The 18,636-nt window shown below is 41.7% G+C and overlaps 1 protein-coding gene across 1 annotated transcript in view; it reads right to left on the bottom strand.

Moving 5' to 3' along the window:
- The window catches only part of rgma.S (repulsive guidance molecule BMP co-receptor a S homeolog), a 41,377-nt gene extending 32,436 nt beyond the window's left edge, over window positions 1-8,941 (bottom strand). The window contains exon 1 of the mRNA XM_018255300.2: window positions 8,719-8,941. Coding sequence (XP_018110789.1) covers window positions 8,719-8,732 — 14 coding nt within the window. The 5' untranslated portion in view covers window positions 8,733-8,941. The remainder of the gene's footprint in view (window positions 1-8,718) is intronic.
- Window positions 8,942-18,636: the final 9,695 nt, after the last annotated feature.

The raw sequence follows: 18,636 nt of genomic DNA, 5'->3' as shown, positions 1-18,636 counted from the left end.
GGGTGGCAACCCTAGGGTAAATATAAGAGTGAGTGTGCTTGTGGGACAACAATGAGACTAGAAACACACTGTAATGGGATGTAGACCATACAATGAGATTAAGGTTCAGCTTGTCTTGTAAATCATAATTAGCTGTTCCCAGCCCACCTTTACTCAAACCTCCAAACATTTTGGAAACTGAAAGAGGGACAAAAAGATTTGCCCACGTCTATTTTTGTGGCCACATCCCCTAATTACCTTGTTGATTTTAAAAAATTTAACAGGTTATTTAAGTTTGAACACATTTCTGTGGTTATGTATAATTACAGTTTTGCAAATGAAGGTGTATTGCCTTTAGGATTAGTCCACACCAGGCGATTCGGGGAGATTTAGCGCCTGGCGACTAATCGCCTCTTCTTTGAGGCGACTAATCTCCCCGAACCGCTTTCGCTTCTCCAGCGCCGACTATAATGAGAGTCGTCTGTGTTATGACACACGCGGCGCTTTTGTGAAGTTGCTCGAAGTTTCCTCGTGAGGCAACTTCGAAAAATGAAGCGCCGCGTGTGTCATAACGTAGGCGACTCTCATTACAGCCGGCGCAGGAGAAGAGGAAGCGGTTCGGGGAGATAAGTCGCCTCAAAGCAGAGGCGATTAGTCGCCAGGGCACTAAATCTCCCTGAATCGCCTGGTGTGGACTAAGCCTTAAGCTGTGAGTCTAAGTTCTGCCAAGAGTTTTTCTTATCTTATCTCGTAACAAAAGTATCTATTCTGGGATCTGTGCCAAAAGCCAGTGAAGTTAGAGATTTTGTATCTTTTTCTGGCTGTTCAGAAAAAGATACAAAGTAACAATCCAGGACTGCAGGTTGAGCTGTCAAAATCGTGACTGTCCCGTGAAAAACGAGACAGCTGGGAGGTATGCTTTACTTAGTAAAAGCAGTGTCAATGCAAACTCAAGTATAGTCATTTTTATAACTTTAATCACCCAAGGGAAGTGTCACAACGCATATGTCTGTAGCTGTCATATGTGACACTACATAGAACATGCTCTCGGAAGAGGAAGAAGCATTGCTAGTTTTATTTACAATGCCAGAGGCAGTGTGTACAAAGTGTGAAAAGTGTATTCCTTGCTCTGACACTTTTTAATAAATTGAAGCCAGCATTTCCTATGCCAGGACAATACTGCACTATTGCAATATATAAAATTCAATTGCGTATTTATTACACTGCAGGCAACTGCCCCAGACTGAGGTAAACTGGCAGACAGACTGCAACTGGTTTCTCTCTCAAGAAAAGTAGTTCCAATTCAATTTCAGAGTTTGAGCCAGGTCTTTTAGCCCATAAAAATATACAGATACCCACACTATCCTTCAACCAGAGACCAGCAAGCGTGGCCTTGTGATCGGTCACTGTTGGTTACTAGGCCTGAACTGTATTCTCACCCCAGGTTTGACATTTCCTATTGGCTCCATACTTGCATGTCATATATTGGCTTCTCTCGGCATGCCCAGTGTGCAAATAGCCTTAGATTTCAATGCACTATATGATAAACATGGTTCTACAAAACAATGAATTACAGTAAAGCAAATCTTTCTATGTGGCTAGAACAGCTTGGAGAAGTGAAGGGACAGGGGCAATTCCAATGGAACAAGATAAGAGCAGAGTCTGGGGGCCCATGATACCCTTGGGAACTGCAATAAAGCCACTAACATACACTACCTGGGGACATGAAAGATCCTATATTGCATACAGTATTATCTTTTACAGAGAACATAAACTCAGCAAAACTAGCCCACTATCTACAGCAAATCTAAATATGCAAATAATATAGGTTCGGCTGGGTTAATATTTTCTGCACATTCCAGAGATAGTCACATAGCCTCATATAATTTTATGGACTTGAACCTGTTTGATGTATTTTCAAGGCCCATGCACTGCACATAAGTCAGACACCCAACTATATAGAACAAGGAATTCTTCTACATTGTCCCAACATGCAACAACATTAAAGCACCGAATGTAAGTTGAAATATACAGGTATGGGACCTGGTATCCAGAATGCCTGGGATCTGGGATTTTCTGGATAACGCATCTTTCTGTAATTTGGAACTTCATGCCTTAAGTCTACTAGAAAATCATGTAAACATTAAAGGTGGCCATACACGTGCAGATAAAGCTGCCGATATCGGTCGTTTGGACCGATTTGACAGCTTATCTGCCCGTTTATGGGGGCTTCCGACGGGTCTTCCCGATCGATATCTGGCCATGATATCGATCGGGAAGGTTTGATTTTTAACCGACCCGTCGGAGCCCCTTGGCGTATCTTAATTCGATCGTTCGGCCATATAGCCAAACGTTTGAATTACCCCGATATAGACATGCCCTTAGTGGCATATCGGGGAAAGATCTGCTCATTTGGCGATGTCGCCAAACGAGCGGATCTTTGAGTCTATGGCCAGCTTAAGGGGCAGATTTATCAAGGGTCAAATTGAAAATTCAAATTCAAAATTCAAATTTTTGAATATTTTTATGGTCAAAACTGTCAAATTCAACTAGGGAGTTATTCAAATTCAATTCGAGTTTTTTGAAGATTTGAATTAGATTTTCAAGATTTATCATACTCTGGCCCTTTAAAAACTCAAATTCGACTATGCACCACCTAAAGCATGCCGAATTGCTGTTTAAGTCAATGGGAGAGGTCCAGAGATCGAAATTCGTATTTTTCCATGGTCAAAATGTCAAATTCAACTAGGCAGTTATTCAATTTCAAATCGAGTTTTTTTTATTTTTTTTATTTGATTTTCGAGATTTATCATACTTTGGCCCTTTAAGACCTCGAATTAGACTATTTGCCACCTAAAACCTGCTGAATTGCTGTTTAAGTCAATGGGAGAGGTCCAGGGATCAATTTGGAGTTGTCAGCAGCCTTCCTGACATTCAAGTTTTTTTCTGAGAAAAGAGCTGTATAGCTCTTTGGAATTAGTGAATTTACAGACAACGCATGCTTGGCCAGCTGGCTGTACTTTTATATGTTTTACACCAGGGATATAGCTGTTGGGCGATGCTGGGAAATGTAACTGTATGGCTGTGATTTCTACACCATTTTTTCCCCGTAGCCTTTTTTTTTTTTTTTAAGCCAGAACCTTGAGCAATCTGTTGCAGCTTGGACCCACAAGATGTTCTTTTGCGGTCGGTTTGATGAAACAAATATTAAGACGTACCATCAATACGGATGGAAACATATGTTTCAATGATAAATTATTTAAACAAATCCACAGTTGCCTGATCACAAATTAAGCAGAAACTGCATCTGGAAATTTTCTGCGATTGCAAAATGTGATGTAAATAGGTTTCACCGTGTTTCCCAGTCTAGTGCTTGGCAGAACACAGTGCCGCACACGGCCAAATCCCTGCTTATCACACCCTTATATGAGCATAGAGAAAGGCCTAAACATTATCAAGATGCACTGGAGGAGCGTACAAAGGGAATGCCGAATTCTGGCACCGGCTGGAAAGGTCTCTTCACGCTAGATGGAGCAGTAGTTGTGCTACCTAAAATACTCAGTGTGCTAAATGTAAGCAGGGATCTAGCTTAAAGGGATACTGTCATGGGAAAAAAAAAATTCAAAACGATTCAGTTAATAGTGCTGCTACAGCAGAATTCTGCACTGAAATCCATTTCTCAAAAGAGCAAACAGATTTTTTAATATTCAATTTTGAAATCTGACATGGGGCTAGAAATATTGTCAATTTCTCAGCTGTCCCAAGTCATGTGACTTGTGCTCTGATAAACTTCAATCACTCTTTACTGCTGTACTGCAAGTTGGAGTGATATCACCCCCTCCCTTTCCCTCCCCAGCAGCCAAACAAAAGAACAATGAGAAGGTAACCAGATAACAGCTCCCTAACACAAGATAACAGCTGCCTGGTAGATCTAAGAACAGCACTCAATAGTGAAAACCCATGTCCCACTGAGACCCCTTCAGTTACATTGAGAAGGAAAAACAGCAGCCTGCCAGAAAGCATTTCTCTCCTAAAGTGCAGGCACAAGTCACATGACCAGGGGCAGCTGGGAAATTGACAAAATGTCTAGCCCCATGTCAGATTTCAAAATTGAATTGCTCTTTTGAGAAATGGATTTCAGTGCAGAATTCTGCTGGAGTAGCACTATTAACCGATGCATTTTGAAAAAAACATGTTTTCCGATGACAGGATCGAATTAAGAGCAATGCCATTAACTCCTTTGTTGCAAGCATTCTCAATGTTATGTTGGGGTGGGGCAGGACCTGGCAACTGGGATGGACATCACTTCCCAGTCTGAATCAAGGACCTTCAGATAGTGGGACTCTGCACCTGGACAGCAACCAGTAGTAGCCACTAATAGCTTTGCTTTCATTACTCTTCTTGCCGCAGGCTGAACATAGCTACTCACTAATTGCCTGCTATGAGCTACTGCTGAGGTGTCATTTATCAACTGTTTTTGAATGAGCCGAATTTGATAACTTAAGAAATGTATTATAATGATATATAAATTGTATAATGAGCATGATATCTGCTGCTGATAAAACATTGTATATGTATAAAGGTTAATTTACTAACATAAGTGCTAAATTGCACAAGTGCAGATGCCAATCAACATTTAGCTTCAAACAACTTAGAAAATGAAAGCAAAGATCTGACTGGTTGCTAGGGTTTAATACACTGGCACAATATCTCAGCTATGGCCCATAACCCTAAATACTGTTATTATTTATTTACCTATAATTATAAATCAAGACTGCCTTCCTACAGATGTACGGCTGCAAACAATGCTGGACTTTGTAGTTATATAACAGGTCTAACCATTTCCCAGCCAACAGAGCGGTCATATTTAAGCATCTGTTAAAGAAGTGGTTCACCTTTAATGTGTTGAATGGCCAGTTCTAAGCTACTTTTTAATTGGTCTTCGTTATTTTTATAGTTTTTTTTTTATTATTTGCCTTTTCCTTTTGACTCCTTCCAGCTTTCAAATGGGGTCACTGACCCCATCTAAAATGAAACAAATTATTTGCAAGGCTACATATATTTGTTATTGCTATATTTATTACACATCTTTTTATTCTGACCCTCTCCTACAAGAATCAATGCATGGTTGCTAGGATCATTTGAAACCTAACAACCAGACTGTTGATATTGCAAACTGGAGAGTTCCTGACAAAAAACGAAATAACTCAAAAACCACAAATAATAAAAAATGTAAACCAATAGCAAATAGTCTCAGATTAGAAGTCTCTACATCATACTAAAATCTGACTCAAACCCTTTAAGCTGACACAGTTTGGGCATCACTTTTAGTTAGGATTTTGATGACTGCTTACTGCATTGTGCCTGGTTTGGGATTTCAGAAGCCATGTTAGAACATTCAAGCACGGCATGCCCTTTAGAGCACTGACAGCCGTGCATGAAAATAAAGATTATGTTACAGTATTATATTCCCCAATTGAAATGATCGCTGTAATCTTGAAACAAATCATTTGTTCTGAAAGATGAATGCATCCTGCACAAGTTTCACTGGGTACAAAAAAATTGCCTTCCTAAGCATTTCCTGTCACCTCTAATGTAATTTAAGGCTGGTAGTCAATAGGGAGAATGCACTGCTCCTTCTACTGTAGGGAAAACGAAAAACTGCAAAACACACATAAAGGGAATCAATAGATTTGGGCAGCATCATGTAAGGCTCATTCTTCAAATTAAGCCAATAAAACCAACGACAAAGGAAGAGCTAGCCTCTGCATTAAACTAAAGTGTGATGGATGGAGGCATAGTCTTGCAAACAAAACAATACTAGAAAAAAAAAACATTTTCTTTTCAATTCTAACAGTATAGAACCAGAATAATTGAACAACTCTATTTAATGTTTAGAGCTGCAATAGAGGATACAAGGCACCTGTCACAGTGCAGAATGGAGACAGCCAGCCAGCAAATATTAAACCATAAACCTAAATCGTCATTTTCATGTGATATTAGAAGAGGAAGGAATAATATGTTTACAGTAGATACCCAAGCATTTTGCACCTACAGGTGTTACCAGAAGGTGGAGCTGTTAATCCGAACTCAAGTGAAATTTAGCACAATTCACCATGATATGTGTATGTAATGCAGAGGCACAGCATGATGCACACGCTCCGCAACCTTATTGTTGGAATACTTGTGTATTTGGATTCAAGGTAATTAATCTGCCATGCAAAATCTAATTAACCACACTTAAGCTTTTCCGTGCACCCTTCACACTGAGGTTAGACCACCTGCCCCTGCGTATTTCCGTCAGGCAAGAAACAATATATATATATATATAGTTGGACAAAAAATACATGACTGGAGCAAAGTAAATAATGAAAATTAGAAACTTTAAGTTCCAGTTATTGAGCAACCACAACCCCCCCTCCCAGTGTCCTCTGCTAGATACAGGGAGTTCTAAAAGATGCCTTTACCTGCTCTGGATTGTTAGCTTTCTGAATAGTCTTGTTAGCTTTTCGCACCTCTGATATATGTTTTACAGCACTACAAACTCTATTACAGCTATTAAATGAACAGGTCACAAACCCACTGATGTTATGGATCATAATGCCATAATGTGAGTGGTCTTATGATTATAAACAGAGAATCCTGACCCTTGTTCTCCCCCCCCCCCCCCGGGTCAAATTTAAATGAGTATAGCAATGTAGTATTGTCGGTTTGAAACGGACTCTCCTATTTAACTTAAGGGGCTGTGTTAAGATGAAACAATTAGCACAAGCAATGCCTTTCTTATTCTGGTTTCAGTGAATCTCACAGCATGTGCCGGGTTCCTTTGTCAGACCCAATTCCCTGTGGATTCTCTCCATCTTAATTGTGCATCCAAAAGGGACCAGCGACTCCCAGCCTTCTCACTCTGCCTGAGGTTTCAGTGTCCTGCTGGCTGCCCTCAAACTAAACTGGTACTAAATAAAACGACCAATTCTAGATTTCTCTAAATTACTGAACAAAATTTCAGTATGTCAAATATTAAATCGTTAGTTACTGTGACATCATAACATTAATCTGGCATACTTATATACATCATTGCGTAAATAGTTCTGGACTAAACAAATGCCATTTGAAAACAAACACTAGATCCATTCCATATTGATAAGAAATACAGAGTACGACCATTATGCTATAGGCTAATGGACTAATGACAGAGCAGTCACTGTGCCATGATATTAGCTCTGATGAGTATTGCAGGTGCCACGTTTATATATATATATATATATATATATATATATATATATATATATATATATATATATATATATATATATATATATATAGAACATGGAGGAGCACTCACCAAACTAAAACACAGCATGCCTGGGTGCAAGTAAACTGTGTACAAAATAGCAAAAAAATACCGCACTCAACAGGCTCAGTTACAGTAAAACAAAAGAAAGTCCAACGTTTCGATCACATCATAGTGATCTTCCTCAGGGGAAAAAAAACAACTAAAGGATATCTAGAAACAAACGCCTGCGTGCTCTTAATATCGCTGGTCTCTTTCTTATTAAATGGCAAATTACAAAAGAGTCACCTGCTTCCAGTTTGCCATAAAACATTGCATTCAGCGCATTCTGAGTGTTATTATTAGTAAAATATTTCCCTAGCACATTTTCCAACTTTATAGACGGTATCATGGAGTTTGTAAAATGAAGAAAAAGGATGAACTACTACTATTGGGGATTGCCTTGATGTTGAAGGATTCTGGGAGTGTAGGGTCATCTACCTGTTGCAGCACAAAGCAGTCGTGTGTAACTGACCCAGGTGATACATGTCACATTACTGCAGGGAGCTGGGTCCTTAAGGGTAGGTCTACACAGACTGTTTCTGTGACAAAATGCATGCGACGGAAATAAGGTAAGAGATAGAAATGTCGGATGAAGTTGCAGTGTTGATCAGACGCGACTGTCGGAGCAGACGCAGCATGCAGCGGATTGTGCCGAAAACGTCCGTGTAGTCCTACCCTAATGGGAGTTCCAGCAAATGACAGGTGAAAGGTGGAGGCAACAATACAGCCCAGCTATGCAGGGAGCAGCCTGACAGCCCTGATCTGTGTAATGGTCTCTCATGTCATGGAGAAATTAGTAAGGCTTCCCAATCACGTCATAAATCAGCTATTGTAACACGGTGAACCCCAGTATTTTGTTGTTGTTAATCACCTGGACATTAACTTCTCAATAGAGGAGCAATTGGCAGGGCTTTGCCACCCTGAGGACCTAGTTCATAATCATATACCCAGATGCAAACACTGCACTGATTTCCATTATAGACAATGAAGCCGGCAATTCCAGTAATGTCCCAGTAGCTGGGAAGGGACAGGCTCTATTGCTACTTATGAGGGCAGCAGAACAGTCACAACATGGATACAGTAAGGCAAATAAGAGGAGCAGTCTGGGGCAGGTGCTGCCATAGAGAAGGCTACAATCGTGCGCACACACACAGTTAACGCGATTTAAAAGGACAGGAGCCTGTGCTGCCCTGTAACTAGGGCGTGCGGTAATGAGAATGAGTTGGGGTCGGAGTGCTACATGTTGGCAGTTGTTGGCAGTTGCGTGTGACAGTGACTCAGTGTCAGGCAGGTGTGTCGGTCACTAAGAGGCAATTTAAAGACATAGAGCCCCCTGCTCACTGCCTAGTCCCATGCAGGTGTAACGCGATGTGCAAGCAAAGAGACGTCAGCTCTACACTCACCTTATCGGCTGCATGAGCCCCTTCCCAGCCCGGAGGGTTAACCTCCCATAGGACTTCCAGCCCCAAACCAACTGTCACACGGGGTTCAGAGCTTCTCTCACGCACATGCTGCGGCGTACAGTCCGGACACTGGCACCGACTCTCGCCGCAACTGAGCGAGCAGCTCTGGGACCCGCCTACTACAGCCCCGCCCACTCTATGCTCTGAGACGCTGGGAGCCTGACATGCAGCCTACCCCTAGTCCGGCAATTGTTACCGCAGTGAAAAGTGGATGCGCTCTCTGAATTCAAAGTGCTTTGCGCACGTGCGTTCTCGGTTGCGCACGATTACGCACGCGCGCCCCTGGTTGCGCACGATTACGCACGCGCGTACTTGGTTGCGCATTGCCGAAGTGGCCGGCGGGTTTGCCTACATCGACCGGCTGGCCTGGCCCGACACTGGCGGATAGGGAAGGTGAAGCACTTGCAGAACTCACAGTGTCACTAGGAGAGGGGAGCAAATACGGGAGACTGCACCCGACTCGCCATGAGCAATGCATGCTGGGAAATGAGAAGGCGCCTTCATTATGCCCCACACAGAGCCTTGTTGTACTGGGAAAGGCAACCGGGAGGCTGTGTGTATGGCAGAAGCAGCACATAACACCAGGGCTGGGTTCCCAAGTCTAAGTTTCAAGATCAGCCCAAAAAGAGGCACTTCAAAAGTAGCCCAAAAATAGCACAATATGTGCAGTGAAAAAAAAGGTCTAGAAAATAAATGAAAGATTGTGAAACTACGCCTTTTACTAATTTTCACTGTTTTGCATATTTTTCCAGGAAGCAAAATGGGACAGATTTGCCCACTACCAGGGGCATAACTACAGAGTGGTTGCACAGGGGCCCTCCCTTCGAGCTACTCTTCTCCCTGCCCTCAGTTCGTGCTGCTCTTCTTCCCTCCCTGCCTTCCCTTTGTGCTGCTCTTCTCTCCCCTCCCTGCCCTCCCTTTGTGCTGCTCTTTTCCCCTCCCTGCCCTCCCTTTGTGCTGCTCTTTCCCCCTCCCTGCCCTCCCTTTGTGCTGCTCTTCTCCCCTCCCTGCCCTCCCTTTGTGCTGCTCTTCTCCCCTCCCTGCCCTCCCTTTGTGCTGCTCTTCTCCCCTCCCTGCCCTCCCTTTGTGCTGCTCTTCTCCCCTCCCTGCCCTCCCTTTGTGCTGCTCTTCTCCCCTCCCTCCCTGCCCTCCCTTTGTGCTGCTCTTCTCCCCTCCCTCCCTGCCCTCCCTTTGTGCTGCTCTTCTCCCCTCCCTCCCTTCCCTCCCTTTGTGCTGCTCTTCTCCCTGCCCTCCCTTCGTGCTGCTCTTCTCCCTGCCCTCCCTTCGTGCTGCTCTTCTCCTCTCCCTGCCCTCCCTTTGTGCTGCTCTTCTCCTCTCCCTTACCTACCTTCCTTCTCTCTGCTCTTCTCTCCCTGCCCTCCCTTCTCGCTGCTCTTCTCCTCTCCCTGCTAGGGTTGCCACCTGGCCGGTATTTTACCTGCCTGGCCGGTAAAAATGATGGTTGATCCCAATGTTATTAATAGGGATAAAAGGTGAATATATAGGAAGGCTGGAATTTTTTTCTAGAAAAGGTGGAAACCCTACTCCCTGCCCTCCCTTTGTGCTGCTTTTTTCCTCTCCCTGCCCTCCCTTTGTGCTGCTCTTCGCCTCTCCCTGCCCTCCCTTCGTGCAGCTCATGTCTTCTCCCTCCCTTTGTGCTGCTTGTCTCTTCTCCCTCCCTTCATGCTGCTCTTCTCCCTCTCTCCCTGCTGCTCGTCTCTTCTCCCTGCTGCTCATCTCTTCTCCGTCCCTCCCTTCGTGTTGCTCGTCTCCTCCCCACTTTTTCTCCCTCCATGCTGCTTGTCTCCTCCCTCAGTGCTGCTCGTCTCCTCCCCGCTCTCCCTCCATTCCTGCTGCTCGTCTCCTCCCCGCTCTTCCTCCCTCCATGCTGCTCATCTCCTCCCCGCTGCTCATTTTCTCGCCCTCGTTCCATCCCTCTATTCTCCCCAGCACGCCCGCCGTGCCTCTTTCACTCTTCCACTCCTGACGCCGGGCCCTAGATTGCGTTCTACCAGGAACATTGCCAGGATCTACTGTTAGACTATGATCAACGTCCTGGGCACCCCTGTGCTAGACTTAGTTCTCCCAAGAGACCTGTTTATCTTAAATAGTTACAAATGTATATTTGCTTATCTTAAATTGTTACAAATATATCAAAGTGCAGCCGCTCAGTTGGTTCTGTGCAGCTATACAACATGCAGCATGTAGATTTTAGCCTATTACATAATTCCATTTAGCCTTTGCACTGCTCCCCTAGCCCAGTCTAACAGGCACATACTTACTGCAGCAACTGGAGAAAGAATGTTGCATGATGGTTCACAAGCCATGTTGCATGATTAGTTTTAATTATTTCATTTACAAGGTTAAAGTATGTTTGATGGCACTTCAAATATAATTTCTGATCATGTGAATTATGTCATGATGACAGGTGGGTGCCACCTTTAAATTCATGTTTCCTGTATATTTAGGCTTGGACCTACCAGTGTTTTAACAACATTTTCCTACAAATTAAACATGACCCACAGGCAGCTGAGATAGCTTTTCTGAATATATAAGGCTCATTGGCGTTTCAGTTTGACAAGGCTCCTTCACTATACCAAGAATACTGTATGTTCTTTAGATCCAGCAAGGCTGGAGGAAATACATTTACCGCTGCATTTCTTCATTCCAGTGGAGACTGCATGCTGTATTGGAATGGGCCAGGACACATCAGGAAGCAAGGACAATAATAACTTCCAACAACCATCATCTTAGGCACTAACAAGTTATGGAAACATTTTGAGAGAGAGAGAGAGAGAGAGAGAGCGCAACTTCTATTTTAGGAATAGTGTCCTTTTCAAGCACATTTTTCTGCACAGGCCAATCTTAACTTAAATGACTCTCTGAGCAAAATCTAATATTGGCTCACCTTGTTAATGAAAATGTGATATTTTTAAAGCGATCAAAAGCTCAACAAAGATTTAAGCTAAAAAAAATTTTATTGGCTTTCTGAGCCTACCTGAGGGGTTTCTGTGCTCCAGGCCACACAGCCTTTTAGCTGTGAAGATCTGTGTTTTCAAAGATATCACCAAGATTACCCCTCTAATATTCTCTAATATATTAGCAGTTACTTGAGTTTATGGACTAACATACTATAAATAGTATATGTACAGCCTAAATTTTATGATACTGGGCTGTTTAGTCATTACTGTTAGAAGGCTGCTGAACCCATGGGTTAGCTCTTGGGTCAGGACAGACTTCCATTTAAAATGACTGCATTTTTGAGTGATAATCTACTGACCCAGAATTGCACCTGCTTGTCAAGTGATTACGGTAGATCTTAGGGCTCTTACTGATGAGCGGTTGAAGCTGCGCTCCACTGCGTTCCATTTTTCAGCGTTCAGCCGCAGGGGAGCGCAGGAATAGACGCATTACGTTTTTTCCAATGGGGCTGTACTCACACAGGCGCGTGTAGGCGCCGAACGCAGGTTGAGACGCAACATGCTGCATTTTTCCTGCGTTCGGTGCCTACACACGCCTGTGTGAGTACAGCCCCATTGGAAAAAACGTAATATGTCTATTCCTGCGCTCCCCTGTGGCTGAACGCAGAAAAATGGAGCACAGGGGAGCGCAGCTACAACCTCTCGTCAGTAAGAGCCCTTAATGTATGCGCTATGTATGCGCTAATCGGTAAGGGAAGAGGGTGAATGGTTGCTATTATAGACCTGCATTACACTACATCAGTGATTCCCAACCAGTGGCTCGTTAGCAACATGTTGCTCACCAACCCCTTGGATGTTGCTTCCAGGGGTTGTTCACCTTCAAACAACTAATTGTTTTCAGATAGATCACCAGAAATAACGACTTTTTCCAATTACTTTCTATTTTCTATGTGTCACCATTTTTCTAATATTGAAGTGTAAAGTGTCCTAAAGCAGCTCTGGGAGGGGGGTCGCCGACCCTGCAAACTAAATTGATGCATTTAGTTGGTACATTTCTTATCTTTGTTCCCGTTCAGCAGAATCTTTGGGTTTCATTACAGGCAGCTGTTAGAATTGATACAATAGTTGCTAATACTCCAGAGATGCTGCTGAGAAATGTATCAACTCCATGTTGCAAAACTGTAACAGTTTAGAGTCTGCGCCTGAATTACTGAGCTGTCAGACTCAAACACCAGGATTAAACTTTAAACTTCGATTTTGGGAAAACAGTAACAAATAAATAATGGAAAGTAATTGAAAAAAAAAAAGTCTTTATTTCTGGGGAACAATCTGAAAACAATATTCCCATTTCAATTTATAAATGCCCTCTTTTTATTCTTTCTCGGATCAGCCGAGTCAGTTGTAGCTCAATAACAATGACATAATAATATATCTAAGAATAGTAATGATCCTAATTATGTATTATGCATCTTTAAGTGTACGGACTTTTAATATTCTTTGGCATGACTTAAGACAACATATTTTTTTACATTTTAATATAAGAACAAATGACTTTGGGCTTATCATCAAAGTAATTGCATATTAAAAACTCTGTCTTCATCTCTTAAATGCAGTGAACACATTACATTATAAATGAATGCCTCCAGCAAGAAAAAAGGAAAGGCCAGCAGGTGCAATCACCAGTTCGAAATGTTTTCCTGCAATTGTGCATAAAGGTATATACACAGACCCTAATTTATAGGCAAGGGAAAACTATACTATTGCTGACCAGCAGCATTAAGCAAAATAATCCCTAGCACCTGTGCATTCTATATGGAATGTATCTACCAGCAACGGAGCTCTTTCTATGCCTTTCAGAGCCACTAGGGCATATTATAACAATGTAGATAAGCAGGTAGGCAGGTTCTGCCTTTATCTAAACAAAGTGTAGTGCTAGTCTATCACTATGTTCAGGCAGCTGCACTAAACATGTCTTTGTGTTATAAAAACTCCCTCACATGGAATTAATGTCAGTCTTCTAATTGGAGTAGTTGTTCAACAATTAGTTGATTGCCCGAAGAGAGATTAGGAAAAAGGATATTGTTGTGGAGAAAAAGGGGAAAGTCTGATTTTTAGAAAGCACACCCTTTCCCCTCTCAAAATAATAAGGTTTTCTAAAGGTCATAGAGGTATGATGTAAGATTATCGGTGCATCTATGGCCACCTTAAATCTGAAGTCATCTGATTGGCCACCTACCTCTTTTCCACCAAAAGACATGCAGACTAAAAAGCCTTATGTTACACACAAGTAAACTAAAACTCCATCAAATGTTGAATGCTGCCAGAGGGGAAGCTATGTACAAAGGGCACAGTGTTGCCATGATGTGTCTAGCCTACTTATTTATTTTATCTGCTTAGCACAGTATGCGTGAGTTTTATCAGTACCAGTTAAGGTGCAGTGCAAATGTACAACACAATCTAACAAAGCATTTTCTTCATTGATAAACTCCATAGAGCTAAACTCTCGGGGTAAACATGGGATTCTGAATTGACATGCGCTAAATAGCTATAAGAGCTAAAAAAAAGACTAAGAAATAAGTGGATTTGTACTAAATGTCATGAAACGAGCGGTGGGACAAACTCAGCTCAACTTATTCATTCGTGGATTTAGAACCGGGTCATATGTAGGGCCCAAAACCGTGGCCCAAGGAAGATTTCTTACCTGTCTGATCTATATTTGTTCAGGGTAGATACCTTTTTGGGAGGCCAGAATTTTATTTACCTATATGGGCCAATATGCTGTTGACTTAAGTGTTGCCAAGTCTGTAGCCACTATCCATGATCTTATAGAATTGACCAGATAATAAAGGTGTACATAGAGGACAAGTAGATGTATTAATATCATAGTAAAGTAAAATGTTGCTTACAAATCTTGGTCTTATTGGCTCTGTACTTTTCCTTACTACCCTGGGGGATCTGTCTAGCATGTAGGTATTATGTCAGATGTTACTATTCCATACAATCTTACTACCAACTCTAAGGGGCAGATTTACTAAGCTCGAGTGAATAATTTGAATGAAAAGATATTAGAATTTCAAAGTAATTTTATGGGTACTTTGACCATCGAAATAGTCAAAATCGATCAAATTCGATCGAATCGAATGATTCAAACGATTCGAAGTACTCCATTCGATAATCGAAGTACTCTCTCTTTAAAAAAAAACTTTGACTTCATACTTTGCCACTTTAAACCTACCGAAGTCCAATGTTAGCCTGTGGGGACCTTCCCCAGCAGTTTTCTCTTATTTTTTTTTTGGTTGAATAAAAATCCTCAATCGATTGCTTAAAATGGTTCAAATCGTTCGACTCGAAGGATTTTATCGTTCGATGGAATGATTTTTATTCGATTGTTCAATCTAAGCTTTTGCGCTAAAATCCTTCGAATTCGGTATTCGAATTCAAAGGATTTTACTTCGAGGGTCGAATTTGAGGGTTTTTTAACCCCTTCGAAATTCGACCGTTGATAAATCTGCCCCTAAGTTTACAGAACAAGCAACCATACCCAACTTTTCTGTGTGTAAAGTGCAAACTTGTATCTAAAAAGGGAAAAATGATATTAGTGCCTTTATTTCTGTCTGCACAGGCTGTCACACTGCAGCAACCCATCTGATATTTAAATATAACTACCTAGGGCATCACAAGTTGGGGGCTGCAGTTCAAATACAGAAGGAGAGCCTCGGGCTGAAGAATTCTATTGTAATATGCCTTTATTTTTTTTTATGTCAGTGTGAGTACCGTGTAGCTGAAAATGAACCCAGTTCCCTCTCCTCTCTAAAATGCCTCTTCATCCTGTAGCGATATGAAAATATTCAATTTGCTTGTGCTAAAGAAACGCAGCGTGAAACACAGAACTAATCGACAGCTCCCTGTTTCGTTGTATGATCTTATATTGTGATCTTTGTACGTTCGCTTTATCTCTGCAAATGTACAGAGCAATATGATGGTGCTATATAAATAAAAGACAGTGATCAGAAGGCAATGCGGGTAGATTTATCTTTCTATCCTTTTATCCTTTCATATCCGCTGAGCCATAAGGCTGCTTTTGCATTATTGTAAAAATGCCTCAAAAATCTGAAAGTTACCACCAATTTCACACACTGTTCATATCCGCAGAGCACATCTGCTCTAACTGAAACTGGTAAATGGGTGCTAAGCTAAATGTCATGCATCACATTTACACTCATATTGCTGGTGGTCACTGCCTATGAATTTGACTGAATACATTCATGTTAACACGGCAGTCTGCATAGAAAACCAGGCATCTTGTAATGGAGTTAAACCGGAGCAGCAACGTTGAAGAGCCTGTTATTATTCATCTCACTGCACTGGCTGTCTGCATGAGACTGGGAGAGAAGGAAAGCCATTCCCAGACTGCGCCTGTTATGGGAGAAAGCAAACGGAGTAGTCATCTCACAGAAATAAGTGCCTGCTTGAACAAAGTGTATATTGTTAGATGCTCACAGCTGAGCAGTCCAATTTTTTAACAGCTAAATGCAAACACCACATTAAGTAAGCATCTGCTATTTTTACCAGACTATTTAACACCAAATTAAATAAATACCCAAACAGAGGGTACCTGCAGTTTCAGCCAGATACCCCATTAGGACATTAGCACGAAAGCAGATGCGATGTTGGTGGGGCTCACAAAAAGGCCATTGCATAATTAACAGGTCGTATCCGAGTCATTACTCTGTCTTGGACTCATGAAATAACATTAATAACACTCAGGACCTGGAAAGAGAGCTGCTAATGCCCATCCGATGCCGAGGGTTTATGTATAATGTATGAGTTGCTGGTGCTTGCAGCTTTGATATTGTGGTGGATAACCGATTTTAAAGAGGAGGCAGGTTTTTAAAGCAAGACATTTATACGAAGAGCTCTTTACTGAGTTATACCTTGTTCCAAATGGTAATAATGTAATGTAAGCAGGTGGTATTAGAAATTATTGTAATGCTGGCACTATACAGTATAAGCAAACAACGCTAATGGGTCTGTTTGTTGAAACCAAAAGGACATGCAAATGGAATGAATCTATGCAAAAGTTAGTTCACATTTAGCAGCCTTAAATAAGGACAGTAAGGGGTTAAAGGCAACAGCACACCAGGAGATTCCCAGTGTTGTCACTCTATTGATTTTAATTGAATTTGTATAATGTATAATCACTTAGAACCAGGCTGGAACTGGGATTAAAAAAAACAAGCACTGGCATTTTCAAGTAGCCACCAGCATAATAAATAGTCACTGTCTATGACATCTTACAGCAGCCCTTCTGGCATTTGCCAGAATCCACAGATTGACAAATGACAAATTCTATCCTTGTATAATTTCGCTTATCAAGCACTGATAATGCAGTTTAAAAAAAGTCGCACGTTCCCTTCTGTTTGAAGTTGTAGAAATGAAACACTGAGGGATAGCACCCTGGGCTACAATCAATATTACTGGCTCGGAAGTGATGCATGTTAAGTCATGAGCCTGGCGGGCTAAATCTTCTGTGAAACCTGCCTGTCTCCTGCAAGATACCTTCAAAGCAATGTGGCCTGTGGGATTTTGCCATACGACGGCGTTTTATTCATGGTTTATGCTTGGTGATGGCCGAATAAATTCGCCAGGCGCGAATTCATGGGGGAATTTCTGCATTTTGCCGCCGGTGAATAAATTGAGGAAATATTTTGGATGCACGGTGGAAAAGTAGCTTGCGTCAAAACCGTCACGCGTCAACATTATTCGGACGCCCATTGACTTTAACGCTGGAGTCAAAATTGACGTGGGCGTCAAAATTGACCTGGGGGTCATCAAAATTCCTGTTTTGCAAATTTTTTGCTGTTCACGGGAAATTAGTGAATTTTTCAGCGAAGCAAAACGGGACAAATTCGCCCATCACTAGTTATGCTGTATCATGGGCATATTTTACCATAGCCTAAATAACTGGATCATGTTGCAATATAAACTCAAATGTGTTCAACACAGATGTTCAGTTTTGACTCTCCCTTTTTTTTTTCTAGTATATATTGCAAGTTTTTTCCATATTCACTTGTGCTATATCTATGTTGTTTTGCTATTTGACATATGGATAAAGCTCTTACCTAGAAGCTTTACATACAGGTAGATGTTACAACAATTGAATTACTGGTTAAGAGGTTAGTTCCCAAACAAGTGCTTAGGTTTTCAGTTCATATTAGGGGGCACATTTACCTAGGGTTGAATATCGAGGGTTAATTAACCCTCGATATTCGACCGTCGAAGTAAAATTCTTCGACTTCGAATATCGAAGTCGAACGATTTTGCGCTATTCCTACAATCGAACGATCAGAGGAATAATCGTTAGATCGAACGATTAAATCCTTTTGAATCGAACTATTAAAACCTTTTGGATCGAACGATTAGAAGGATTTTAATCCATCGATTGAAGGATATTCCTTCGATCAGAAAATTGTTAGGAAGCCTATGGGGACCTTCCCCGTAGGCTAACATTGGCCTCGGTAGGTTTTAGGTGGCGAACTAGGGGGTCGAAGAATTTTTTAAAGAGACAGTACTTTGACTATCGAATAGTCGAATGATTTTTAGTTCGAACCGTTCGATTTGAAGTCGAAGGTTGTAGTCGAAGGTCGAAGTAGCCCATTCGATGGTCGAAGTAGCCAAAAAAAAAACATTCGAAATTCGAACTATTTTTCCTCTATTCCTTCACTCCAACTAAGTAAATGGGCCCCTAGTTGTTTAATGTACATTGGCTAGAAAGTGTTGTCTAGTTGTTTTATTTTAAGGCACCGTTACTAGTTTTTATTTATATATCTGCACTTGTTTTACTTTATTAAAGAATACAAACAATTCTTTTGAAGTTTCCCCTTTCATGCCTTGCCTTGAAGGATTCTGTTGTACATTCAGACTGAACCGTCTCTAA

This window comes from Xenopus laevis, chromosome 3S (assembly GCF_017654675.1).
Source record: "Xenopus laevis strain J_2021 chromosome 3S, Xenopus_laevis_v10.1, whole genome shotgun sequence".
NCBI lineage: Eukaryota > Metazoa > Chordata > Amphibia > Anura > Pipidae > Xenopus > Xenopus laevis.
Note: the sequence above shows the minus strand (reverse complement) of the source record. Positions and strands in the feature narration are given on the sequence as shown.